Below are 13,654 nucleotides of genomic sequence, written 5' to 3'. Positions count from 1 at the left end.
CCCCACCACACCATTCCCCTGGAGCAATTCACAGGACTACATGCATGGTGTTAACATTAATAGACTCTTATGAAACTGACCTCCTCAGACTGTGACTGATTTACCAATTTATGGATAAGGAATTCTCAGTATCTGTGTAGTTGATGTTAACATTTTTTTCCGAGTCACACACAGTACAAGTTTAATGATGCCTCTATTTCCCGCTCTTTTTTTTTTTAAAAATATATTTTATTGATTTTTCACAGAGAGGAAGGGAGAGAGATAGAGAGAGTTAGAAACATCGATCAGCTGCCTCTTGCACATCCCCCACCGGGGATGTGCCCGCAACCCAGGTACATGCCCCTGACCGGAATCGAACCCGGGACCTCTCAGTCCGCAGGCTGACGCTCTATCCACTGAGCCAAACCGGTTTCGGCTATTTCCCGCTCTTTACTCCAAAGTGACAGCACTGCGTCCAAGGAGGTAGACCCTCTGTAATTCAAGTGCAAACAGTGGATGGTGGTAAAAACAACCAAGAGGTTTCAAATGGCAGCAATGACTGACAGATTAGATGCTTGAGTCTATAATTAAGCACAGCACTTTACACAACTCAGCAATTAAAACACAACTCACCCAGGGAACAGTATCTGGGTGAGCAAGGTAAAGTCTGGACCAAGGAAAAGCCTGCCTTCAGCAATGTGTTTCAACCAGGGATACTTCCAGAATTTTGTAAAAAAAGAGAAGATTTTCTGAAATGATTCAAGGTGCTATAATCAGAGGAGATTTAAAGAAGTTGTGTTCAAATTTGGACAAATCATCCCTCTGTCTTTTCCTTGTTTCCTACTGTGGGCGCCAAGAAGCAGACCTACCCCTGGCTTGCTGACCACATGATTCATATCGGTTCTTTAGACTAGACCATGGAAATCCTGTTCTGATGAGCCTCTGGTGATAAGAGCAGTTACAGCCAGGAATAACTCATGTACAGTTAGGAAAACTCCACATTGAGATAAATGGGTCGTCACCTCGAGCCTGGCACACACTATGGGTGTCTCTTGAGAACAATCAATTTGATAACTGAGGGCAGAGAGTAAGAATGGACGGCAGGCAGGACCAGCTTCATGATTTGTGGGACTCAGCACAGAATGAAAATGTGGTCCCCCTGTTCAGATACTATTACAAGTGTCATGGCAGTGACAGCAGAGCATTAAGCCCAGCGTGGACCCTTCTGAGCATGGGGGCCTGTGCGACTGCTGGTGAACTACAGAGCAGTGGCTGGCCCCTCAGCACGCCAGCGCGCAGGTACCCATTCCGCAAACACTTCTACATGTGGTGGTAGATTTAATCCATACGACATGGTGGCTAGGCTACAGGGCTCTCGGGTCCGATGGCCTTGATGCTAATCTCAGCTCCACCACTAACCAGCTATGACTTTGCACAAATTATCTCATCTCTCACTCCCTGGGCTCCTTATCTGTAAAAGAGCAGCCAACTTATTGGGCTGTGGGGTGGATTAACTGAGAAAACTTGCACGAAGAACTTTGAACAGAGCCGGGCCCAGAGCATGAGTCCAATAATAGCTACCTATAGTTTTTAAGGAAAACATAAGTAAAATGAAACTGTCTTGAGGGCAGTAAATACAGAGTGTGGAGGCTCAGGCGGGCTAGAAGTCAAACCTTGTTGGGAAAACCAGGGGGAAAAGCCTGATGAAGAAATCACCTGAGATGGGTCTTGTAGGAAACTAAGGATGTTCACCACAGTCAGGAGCCAGGACGCAGAAATGTGAGGTCACCGCGATGGCATGTTAGGCCTGAGCACTGACATGGGTGGGAGATTGGCGGGGGCCATGCCGGGAGGACAACTGGGTTGTGCAGGGTGAACTCTCCTATGCTAAGCTGAGGAAGCAAAAACGTCACGCGTGAGGCAGCAAGGGGAACCAAAGGTTCTGCAGCCAGGCAGTGGCGAGTTCTCTTTGGTTAGTCCTACTCTCCAACAATAGTCACAAATATTTCACAAAAAGAAGTCAATAACCAAATCTTTGGTGAAAAGCTAAGTGGAGTGTTTTTTTTTTTGCATACTAGGATTTTAAAGACTGGAAAAAACTAAACAAAATAAATTCATCCCCTATTCCATCATACAAACAAAAACAAGGGAAGGAGAAGCCAAAATACAGCACGCATGCTGGTCTCAGGTTGGAGTGGCTGCCCATGTGTGTCTGCCTCGCATGGTCTCCACGCTCCACTCCTCCTATGACGGCCCTAAGCTAGGAGAAGAGAAAAGCATCACGCTTTCCTTCCGATAGAATTCTACCAGTACTAATGCTCTTGGTTTTTCAGAAATTCTGAGTTCTACAATAAAGTCCCATTTGCAAACTAGCCCATCAATTACTTAACAGGCACACAGCGCTGACCAAGATTCAGGGCTGCACTATGCCTCATCATTTGTCATTTAAAAAAATATAATGGGAAACCAAAAGAGGAAAAAAAAAGTGACAGATTGGGAGACTACAGGCTATTTAATTTCGCTTGATTCTGGTTCTCTCCCGTGTGGAGACTGGTGGGAGGTAGCGAACTCCTACATACACTGCAAGCAGGGCCACCGCATATGAGCTGACCCCCTCTACCATCTCCCCTTGTTCGTTTGTGCCTGCAGGTCCTAAAGAAGGTGGTCCAGGGCGAGGGCCCAGGGCCATCTTTATGTGGCCTGGAGCAGTGTCTCTAGGTCTCTGTGGTGCAGCCACCAGCCTAGAGCCGCGAGGTCAATGTGGACACACCCCACCCACAGACACACACGCTTGGGTGAGATGCACTCAGCTCTGCTGACCAGCCCTGGGACACTCTGCCCCTCTCATTCCTTCATAGCAGCTGCTCTTGCAGGTAAAGAGGAAATTAACGTACTTTCCTCCAAAAGCACTTGACGGGCAGATGACAGGCAAAGCCCAAACTGCCACGCTGTCACACCTCGGGATTCTCACAGGTAGAAGGAAGCGGGCCTTTGTCAGACGGTTCAGTGTCGAGAACTCTGAACAAAAGGCTTATGGGAAAATTTCACACTGATGACTGTGGGGGTGGATTTAGGGAGCTAATTTGTCTTAATTACCACTAATTTCTACACGTTTAAAAATGTGTTGTACAATCAACAAATCTTCAAGAATAATGTCAGTAGTTTCAAATTTCAAATGTAAAGCAGAATATAGTTTTTACCTCTAGAGAGTAATTTAAATTCCCAACACTCTCACTCCCTCCTCCACGTGCAGGAGAGTTAGCTCTAGCTTCTGGGAAGGCCTTCCCTGGTGTGCGAGTGTGTGTTGGGGGAGGGAGGGGCTTGAGGAAGCCCTACGGCCATTGAGGGCCTCTGTAGACCTTCCTATAAGATGTGACTAGGCCAGGCCTCCCTGGGTGGGGCTGAGGCAGAGCACTTACTCCCTTGAGCTGGGCAGGAGGGCAGGACCCCACTGCTGGGCGCAGAGAAGTACAGTTTCTTGCTGACAGGCAGAGAAATATGACCACATGCCGCTTCGCTGCTCTTCTCAGAATACACACAACGGTTTTTTACAAGATCATCTCTCAGGTCCAATCTAACTCGCCCTGATGGTTTTTGCAGTATTCCCTACCATCTCTGCATCTGCACCGTTCACCATGACTGTTTTCAGCGCGGCAGGCCTCCTGAATTCATTTTCTCTGTCACCGACGACAACACAACCTGCTTTGGGAACACTGACCCCCCCAGGCAGAGCCTAGATGAGGCTGCAGACGCATCATCAGCCCAGCTGCTGGCTCCAGGACTCAATGCGAACACACTCTTTGACTTCCGAGTAGCTGTGTTTGGAAAAGCATCTACAAAATGACAACAGTGACACACAGCATCTCCCCTTCTCAAAGCCTCTAGTGTCATTTCTGCGCAGAGAGCTGATTGCATACAGAGTGACTACATTACCTTAGTCTTCACAGGGACTCTGAGAGGTGGGGCTAGAGCCCCATCTGATTCTTGGGGACACTGAAGTGCAGAGGGGATAAGGGCCTTTCACACTGTCACATCACTCCCAGGGGATGGGACTGGAATGCAGGGGATCGAGGCCTCTGGACTGCAGGGCTTTCTGGCGGGGGGGGGGGGGGGCGGCTCATGAAACATGGTGCTCTGAGGGGGGAACATGCTCCCAGGCTGAGCGCACAGCAGCTACTTTTGAGGCCTGAGGAATGATGGGCAGTTCAAGAGGCTTATGGGAAAATTTCTGGTTACAAGGAGCCCAGGGCTTGTGGAATGGATAACTACTCCACACTGGTCCCTCTGGTCTCCTTCCCTGGGCCACTCTGGAGCTTGGCAAAGAAAGGGGACTGGCAGGCGTGCCAAGCTCATTGTGCCTGTTCCCTAAATCTTTTTTCTTATTTTTAATATATATTTTTTATTACTTTCAGAGAGGAAGGGGGGGAGAGAGAGAGAGAGAGAGAGAGAGAGAGAGAGAGAGAGAGAGAGGGGGAGAGAGAGAGAGAGAGAGAGAGAGAGAGAGAGAGAGAGAGAGAAAGAAACATCAATGATGATAGAGAATCATTGATCGGCTGCTTCCTGCATACTCCCTACTGGGGATGAAGCCCACAACCCAGGCATGTGCCCTGACTGGGAATCAAACTGTGACCTACGGGTTCATAGGGTGACACTCAACCACTGAGCCATGACAGTCAGGCTGCCCTAGATCTTCAATAGGAAACATCTTTGTACCAGAGTCTAAAGATGTGAACCTGCCAATCATCTGAACTCGAATTACAATGTGGATGCTGGAGTAGCCAGCTCCTTTGAAGAGTTGGGGGAAACAGAGCCTTAAGAGCCCAGTGAGTTTAAGTCAAGCATGGCCCTCTGCTTCTCTGCTTAATCTTGGCAGACAAAACACAACCCCCACCCCCTCGTAATTCAATTGCAACCAAATTAAAACCTTTTACATAAAATTTAATCAAGAACAACTCAAATTTCACTGAGTCAATTTCAGACAGCGTTACCCACAATATACTTTTAAAATAGAATTGTAAACTTAGCCAAAAAATTAAAGAATTCTACTTAAATGTAGCCTTAATTTCATAGTTTTATCCGACTACAGAGTGTTTCACTTTTACCTATCATTTAATTTTTATAATAAACTTGATCCACGCATGTGTCCATTGACAGATGAATGGATAACCAAAATGTGCTACATATACACAACGGAATATTAAGAGTATTACTCAGCCTGACAAAGGGAAGGTTACGGTCTGAATGTAACCCCCACTCCACACACCCCCAATTCATATATGAAAGCCCAAACCCCATTAGGCATTAGGAGGAGGGGACCTTTGGGAGGTAATTAGATTTAATGAGGCCCTGAGGGTGGAACTTCCATGATGGGAATGGTCCCCTTGTAAGAAGAGGAAGTACCAGAGTCTGCTCTCTGCCCTGTAAGAACACAGTGAGAGGGTGGCTGCCTGCAGCCCAGGAGGAGCGTCTGCATCAAGAACCACATCTGCCAGCACCTTGATCTTGGACTTCCTGCCTTGGAACCGGAACTGTGAGAAATAAACCTGTTGTTTAAGCCCCTCCCCGAGCCTGGCTATGGTGTTTAGTTATAGTAGCCCCAGCGAACACAGGAAGGAAATTCTGACACATGCTACAACATGAATGAACCTTGACAGACGTGATGCTAAAGTGAAATAAACCAGGCACAAAAGGACAACTGTTATATGAAGCTACTTATGCAAGGTGCCTAGAGTAGTCAAACTCATAGACAGAAAATAGAACGGTGGTTGTTAGGGGCTAATGGATAAAGAGTTTCAGTCTGGGAAGATGAAACAGTTCTGGAGATGGATGATGGTAACGGATATACAACAATGTGAATGTACATACACCACACAACTGTACACTTAAAAATAGTCAAAATGGTAAAATGTATGTTATGCATATTTTACCACAATAGAAAAAAAAAGTGATTTATTGTCTCCTGAATTGATTTACTTCTGTCCCCACTTCTTTAAGTTCTTTTGCATACTGGTTTAATTACTACATAAAGTCATTAAAAAATTCATTGAGAGCCTGTTAAAATGTCTGAATCTGAGGCTGGCTCTTGGGATATGACCATGAGTAAGACAGACTGCCTGAAGGTGGAACATGGACCGAGAAGATTATTGTGAAGAACACATTTTTCGAAGAAAGACGACTTTCAGTGATACAAACAATCCCAAAAGGGGAAATTAAGCAGAGGTGGGAGGAGTGTTTTGGAGAAATTAAAGGAGTCTCCTCAGAGTGAGGCGCTGCCAAGAGAGGGCATGGAACAGAGAGCAGATGTAAGGGCGTGAAGGAGAGAGAAAACATGGCAATGGAGTCATGGACATGCCTGGGGCCAGACAGGGAACTCACAGGGGGAGATGGCTATGAAAAGGCATGGCCCGAGGAGTACTTCCATTTCCATTAGACCGTTCCACACACGTGCAGCATGGAGGGATGGAGAGATGTTCTTGCCAGAAGAATCTCCCTGTGAAATAGAGTCTCCAAAGCAATGACAAGGAGGAAGCTTAAAAACGAGGAACTCAACAGATGCTAAAGACTTGCTAACTAAGTGGTGTAGAGATGGGGAGGAGGGGGCAAAGAGGGGAAAGGCAATTATGAATCCTAGTCCTGCTCTGGATACTCAGGTAGAAGGCAAAGTCCTTCAGCAAGGTGGGTGCCACGAGAGAAGTAGGGATGATGGAGGGGCAGGAGAGAAAATGAAGGCAGTTTGGACTTGGACTTGTAGGAGACACAGTGACATTCAAGCGCAGGTGGTTCAACAGGTAGTCAGGCATCCTATATAATAAACGCCTAATATGCTAAGTGTCTGGTCATCTGTTCAACCAATCAAAGCATAATATGCTAATGATATGCTAAGGCCACTCAACCACTCGCTATGACGTGCACTGGCCACCAGGGGGCAGACAGTCCAACAAGTAGGTTAGCTTGCTGCTGGGGTCTGGCTGATTGGGACTGAGAGAGATGGCCGGACACTCCCTGGAGCCCTCCCGCGGTCCCTACCTGGCTGGCCAACCTCCCGCATCTCTACCAGCCCAATTGTGCACTGGTGGGGTCCCTCGGCCTGGCCTGCACACTCTCGCAATCCGGAACCCCTCGGGGGATGTCCAAGAGCCTGTTTTGCCCCGATCCTGCAGGCCAGGCCGAGGGGCCCCACTGGTGCACGAATTCGTGCACTGAGCCTCTAGTCTATAATAATAAAAGTGTAATATGCTAATTAGACTGGACAACATTCCGGACGAAGCTGGGGCTGCGAGGGCCGGCTGGCCTGGCTGAGGCAGGCGGGGCTGCGAGGGCTGAGCCCCTAGCACGAATTTTGTGCATCAGGCCTCTAGTATGAATATAAAAAGTAAAGGGATCAAGGCAAAACATATACTAAGGAACTGCCCACATACAGATGATGGCTGAGGTTACTGAAATAAACTATTCCAAGATACTGCACAGCATGGGATTTAAAAAAAATGAGAAAATAATTGTAGGGCACACAACATTTTGGGGGTGATGAGATAGGTTTAAAGAAATGACACACACACAAAAAGTGAAGTCTGGAAAACAAGCAAAAGCAGTTGGCAGGAGGGTCCCCCAGCTTTACAAACATGGGCGTCAGAGGGCTGCGACCTGAGCAATGCCAGGGAAGCCAAGTTCCATGGTTTAAGGATCCTTTAGTCAAGTCAAACTATGATCCAGGGGGACGGCATTTGGAAAGTATAAGTCATGAAACCTCTAACCTCAGCTAATCCTATATAATAAAAGCCTACTATGCAAATTGTCCCCTCAGGTGGTCGCTTGACCTGGAGTTCAACCGCTCCCTAGGATATGCGCTGACCACCAGGAGGCGACTACCTGGGGGAGGGGGTGATGGGGACGAAGGTGCAGTGAGAATGTGGGGTATCCACTAAGCTCGCTCTCACTCCCCCTACTACCCTCCCCCACGTGGCCTCTTTCTGGAGAGCTGGCCACAGCTGCTGGGACCACAGGGGCTGGTCGGGCTCCCTGTGGATTCGCACAAGAGCCGGTCTGCGAGGCCGGCTGGGAGAGAGCATGCTGCCCGCCCGCTTCCGTGTGGTGCCGCTGGGCAGCCCGGAGGCTCACGCTGCATCCAGCTCATCTCCATGTGGGGACTCGGGCGCCGTGACTCAGGCGCAGGGGCCCAGGGGCCCAGGTGCTGCCCAGGGCCCAGAGGTCAGCTGGGACCTGACTTTCCACACCAGATACTCGTGTTTTGGTCGCAGGCCAGGCCTAGGGACCACACCCATGCACAAATTTCGTGCGCCAATTTCCTGCACCGGCCTCTAGTAGTCTAAATAAAGGAAGAGGAAGAATTTCACAGGTGCTTGCTTTGTCTCAAAGTAGAAAATGACAGTGAAAATTAGCACAGAACCTGTATGAAATAAATTTAGAAAGCATTTTCTTAAAAATACAGATTGGATGAGCACACGACTAATCAGCTCTCTGAGAGGAGAACTCTAAGTCTGTTTCAACAATATTCACAGGCATACCCTTCTGGCCCTGCATGCTGCTAGTGTCTGCTGAGGAGGGTGGGCTGGGCTGCCAGTGCAGCCTTCTGTAACTCTGTGTACATGAAGAAGCACTCCCCACCCCCACACTTAGAGCTAAATGAAGTGGGGGAAGGGGACAGTAAGGCACGCTGGGAAAACTCAAAAGTGCCACTAGTTCAGTAAGATCCAACACCAAGTATTTATATAAAGGCTGGTAATACTTCATCTAAAAACAGAGAAAGGAACATTTTTATATGCTAAAATGCCTGTTGTCTATACAAAACCCCTGAAACAGCTGAACTTTTCTCTATTTTTCTTTTTTAAAAATATATTTTTATTGATTTCAGAGAGGAAAGGAGAGGGAGAGAGAAATAGAAACATCAATGATGAGAGAGAATCATTGATCAACTGCCTCCTGCACCCCCCACACTGGGGATCGAGCCCGAAACCCGGGCATGTGCCCTGACTGGGAATCGAACTGTGACTTCTGGTTCATAGGTCGATGCTCAACCACTGAACCATGCCAGCCGGGCTGAACTTTTCAGAGCACATTAACACAGATCAGGGTTTTATCCCGCATATTATGTATAAACAGCACAGTTGGATGTGCTTCAGCCAGCTATTTTTATTTCAGTCCTATCTTTACACTTTAGATAAATTTGAGGCCAAAAGAATGATTGCATTGTAGTGACTATTTTTGTTGAACAAAAATTAATCCTGTTGATAAATACTATCCCCATAAATACTAGAAAATTCCATACTCAAAAGACCACCTGCAGAGCATAAAGCTCATATATTTAAACCAGATAGAATTAGACTTTATTCTATTTATATGGCAAACCAGTATTCTGCTCCTATTGCATCAGTTTATCTTAATGTATAGAGAGTACACAATTCAGTGAAACAATTGTTAGAAACTCCAAACACCAACACGTTTTGCAATGTCATACAAATTTTGACCTTGGCATTTATTTTTTGTTGTTGCTGTTAATCCTCATCTGAGGATATTTTTCCATTGATCTGTAGGGAGGGAGAAAGTGAGAGGAAAGACAGAGAGAAACATCGATGTGAGAGAAACACATCAATTGGTTGCCTCCTGCATGAGCCCTGATCAGGGCCCAGTCCGGGGAGGAGTCTGCAACCAAGGTAAATGCCCCTGACTAGAATCCAACCCGGGACCCTTTGGTCTGCAGGCTGACACTGTATCCATGAATCAAACCGGCTAAGGCTGACCTTCATATTAAAGGAAAATGATAACCTGTTCCACAAATATTGTTTTAAAAAATTGTCCCTAATGACCTTAAGTCTAGAATATTGCATCCAATTAAAGAAAAACTATGGTTCTACAGGCAGTAAATGAAGGTTTTCATGTTAAAGGAGCCATGCTGAACCCAGTCATGGTGAATGAAGTAGGTTTGTCTGGAGATGGCTGCTAACTTAAGCTCACACAGCTGGTTTCTCTACAGTTAGACACAACGTGCCTAACTTGGGAGAGAATCAGGGCACTGAAACTGCAAAGCCAACACTTTGGTCCTGACACTAGGCTCACACTGTTATCGTAAGGCAAGATCTTGTCATTCGTTCCAGTTGTGATTCACCTGAATGGTCCACACTTTAGAGATTGCCCAGGTACAAATGGAAACGGCGCCCAGGGCAGGGCTGGGATGAAGGGCAGAGTCAAGTGGATAAGTGCCCAACCAGCCCCTTCCATCTCTCAGCTAGGTGTTCTGTTCTCAGGAAGCCTACATAAGAAATGCGTAAAAATTTCAGCGATATTGAAGTATATTGTATGGAAGAAATTATAGTCCCAGGTAGACTTTATGAATCTGTTGATTCACGAAGGACTCAGGAAGTATTCCTGATGAATGTCCCAAGTCTATACTATGCTGGGGATATTCCTGAAATAGCAGCAAAAGAATTCCTCAACTATTACCTTCTATTTATGACTTGAAGTTAAAACTTAAAAAAAAAAGTATTGTATTAATAAAAATTAGGAATGATGGGATAGGAAATCGAACTCTTTAATTTTTACAAAAGGATATCCATCTAAATTGTCACATACTTCACAATAAAGAAGAGCCAAGTAACCTGGATATCCTGAAAATGTAGGGCTGGAATTTTCCAAGTCACCCAATCCTCCATCATAAGACCTTTAATCTGTCAAGTCTAAAGAATACCTGAAACTAAGAAGCCTGAGAGGGATGAAGTGGAGGTTAAATTTCCCCCCAAAACCACTGGCAGCCTCACTTCTGCCATGTCATCCATACATCTTAGAGTCGCAGCCTTTCATGGTGAGCACCCCGAGACTGCTTTTCCTCTGGGTGGAGTGAAGGTGAAAGGCAGGCACAAGTGCAAGAAGAAATAACCTCCAGAACTCAAAGGGCTCCCTCTGGAAAATAATGGAAGTGAGGCATCGTCCAGCACTAAAAGCTGCTCTATCACAGGACGATCAGTAGCTACAAAAATATTTCCACTTTTGGAAGTCGGTATGTTCAGCAACAATCTTTAGTGTCTGTGGCAGAAATTAAACTCAACGTGGAATTGAAATATGTTCTGCTATTGTATTACATGGAATCTTGTGTAAAGAAAATAATACACACACAAAAAAAATTTCACGTGTAAAAGCCCGATGATTGTTCTGGAGAGAAAGAAAATAGCATCCTTCTCTAAACAATGGTTTCCTAGGTTCATCTTTCAAAATTCGGGCCAAATCATGGATTCCAGTGCACACACACCTCCTAGAGAGCCAACTGCAGAATGTGCAGAACAAAGAATTTATTCAGAGATCTCCTGGATGTTTTTCCTCCTCAAAAATAATGAAAAGTGAGGAGGTCCAGATGGGAATGCAGCCACTCTGGGAGAGGACTCTTTTGAGATAAATAACAAGGCTCTGTAAACAAATCTCCAGGTTTAAATGAGGAATTTTAAAAAGACAACTAATTTTAGTTTGTCTGATTTTTACTAAATTATTTATACATAGTGTTCTAGTATTTCTGAAGTAGCGAAGGGACAATGTTTTATGCTAAAGCTCAAAAGACAGACTAAGTTAAAAGACATCATAGTGTGATTTTTGAAACTTTCAGTTTTCTGTTCTGAATTTGAAGCAATGACGGCTCAGCATCACTAGGACCCCTTTCCTGGCCACCCTGTTCTTGTGGAACCTGGTTCCTGCTGCTCAGATGAGCCAGGGACCGTGTTGGCTCCCACAGGGCCCTTCCTTCTGCCCAGCGCAGCGCCAGGAGCACAGCCTTCTCCCACTGAGGGTTTCTGATCCCTCCCTAGCTGATCTCTGAGATGAGCTCAAGACAAGCAGAGTGATGGGGAAAGGGCAGTGGGCGGACAGAAAGAAGTTGGCTGCTTCTAGCAGATGACGAGCAGGTAACTGAAGGAAACTGCCCTTTTCAGGAGCTCAGATAAGTAGGACTAACAAATTTTATAGTGCAATTTACAACTTTATAGCCAATTTTTATTTACATTTTAAAAGTACTTAATCCGGTTTAATATTTGGCCTAGATTCTATTTCAAAGCACTGCATTTTACAATGAATTCCAGACAAAAGCGCTGGGGCCTTGTTAAGAGCCAACTGGTTATGATTTGTGAGGGAATCTACAGTGAGTTGTTTAACAACAAACCTTGGATTCTCACTTTCTGGGGTCCCTCGATCCCTCTTCTTTTTGCTTATTTTACTCAGGACTGAGTTTTAACACATCCACTGTTCTCCCCCCAACCCCGCACCCCCAACTTACAGAGCAGTGGGAAATATGTTTGTGCTGTACTGGCTGTTTGTTTCTCACAATTATTAGCACAGTGACAGATACTCAACCAAAAACCTTCATTCTGTTGCTACTGAATCACTTATCCCCAAAGACTGTCCGAGATGATGTCACAGTCAACGTCATCTCAAAGCGTCTGCTGAGTTCCAAGCCACATGGCTACTATGTGTACAAGAATGATTTCTGTTGACCCCACAGGGAAATGAAAGAGCAGAGCACAAATACATTACACGGAGCCGAGTGCTATGCGGGGAATAGATCCTCGTTTACCCCACGGCTTTGGAATGCTACCACCACGCTTTGAAAGCTGCTGGTGCATGCATCTCAGTTTCGAGTCTTGATTTCTAGTAAAATATGGGAAGACCTAAAAGCTCGTGCTTATGAGTCTGGTGCTATTTCAATCGGGGGCAGAGATCGGGAGCCAGCCTGCGAAGGCACACTCACCGTCGCTCCAGGGGGCGCCCGTCACTGGAGATGCTGCGTGGAATGTTGGCGGCTCTCTCGGGAGGAGGCATCTTCCCATCTCCCTTCCCGGCATTCAGCCTCGAGGTCATGGGACTCTGCACCTGGGCCGGGACTTGAGGACCGTGAGGCCCCTTGCTGGCGTTCCTCTGCCACTTGTTGTTGTTTCGGAAGGGAAACTTGAACTCGTATGAAACCCCTTCGTTCATTTTGTATTCCATCACTGGCATGCGGTAGGTTTCTGAGCAACTCCTACGGGGGGAGGGCACAGAGAGAAGAAAAACTAATATTATTTTTCCTCGCTGGTGCAACCACACTGATTCTCATTAACAGCTAAAATGGATCAAACACTTCATTAATCACTGGGCCCTATAATTAGTTTCCTTCCGAAAACCAGAACCGCAGAAGTCTTACACTTCTCCTGTGCCCAACCCCCACTCTTGAGTCTGAGGTGTGGAGTCCTTGAAAATCAGAGAGCCAAGGTCACCCTCGTGGGGGTGGGGGGCAGGGTCTGTACTGAGACCTGAGGAGGGAAGGCCACCTGGGCAGCGTGACTGGCAGGGGGACAAGCCCTAAGATGGGGGGAAGCAAGCAGTCAGCTTCACACACTCCTCACGGCACTTTACATCAGGGTTCTACTGGGATGCAGTTTTGAATGTTAGGACCCTGATAGTAAAAAAAGTAAGTGGGGAGAAATCTTGAAATCCAAACTGCGAGTCGAATTTAGCTCAGAAGGAGAAAGAAAAAGGCAATTATAGAAATTCTGCAATTATCAGATTACCAGGGAACGAAGCATAATTTCAAATCAGGCTTTCTTTTTTTCCCCAAAAGTCAGAAATTTCCTATAGCAGGGCTGTCCCCGGGTAGTGAAATTAATGGCAGGCACAAATGTCTTCTGTTGCTTTTGCCCAGTGGTCA

General features: G+C 46.3%; 1 protein-coding gene across 20 annotated transcripts in view; it reads right to left on the bottom strand.

The window, feature by feature from the left end:
* Positions 1-13,654, bottom strand: part of SIPA1L1 (signal induced proliferation associated 1 like 1) — a 322,135-nt gene that overhangs the window by 47,321 nt on the left and 261,160 nt on the right. For all 20 annotated transcript variants that reach the window (XR_002831389.1, XM_023761346.1, XM_014463336.2 and 17 more), the window contains one exon: positions 12,719-12,988. Coding sequence is in view for 19 of the 20 variants with exons in the window: in XM_023761346.1 (XP_023617114.1) it covers positions 12,719-12,988 (270 nt within the window). In the remaining variant the exon portion in view is untranslated. The remainder of the gene's footprint in view (positions 1-12,718; positions 12,989-13,654) is intronic.

Source organism: Myotis lucifugus, unplaced genomic scaffold, assembly GCF_000147115.1.
Source record: "Myotis lucifugus unplaced genomic scaffold, Myoluc2.0 scaffold_207, whole genome shotgun sequence".
Classification (NCBI taxonomy): Eukaryota; Metazoa; Chordata; class Mammalia; order Chiroptera; family Vespertilionidae; genus Myotis; species Myotis lucifugus.
Note: the sequence above shows the minus strand (reverse complement) of the source record. Positions and strands in the feature narration are given on the sequence as shown.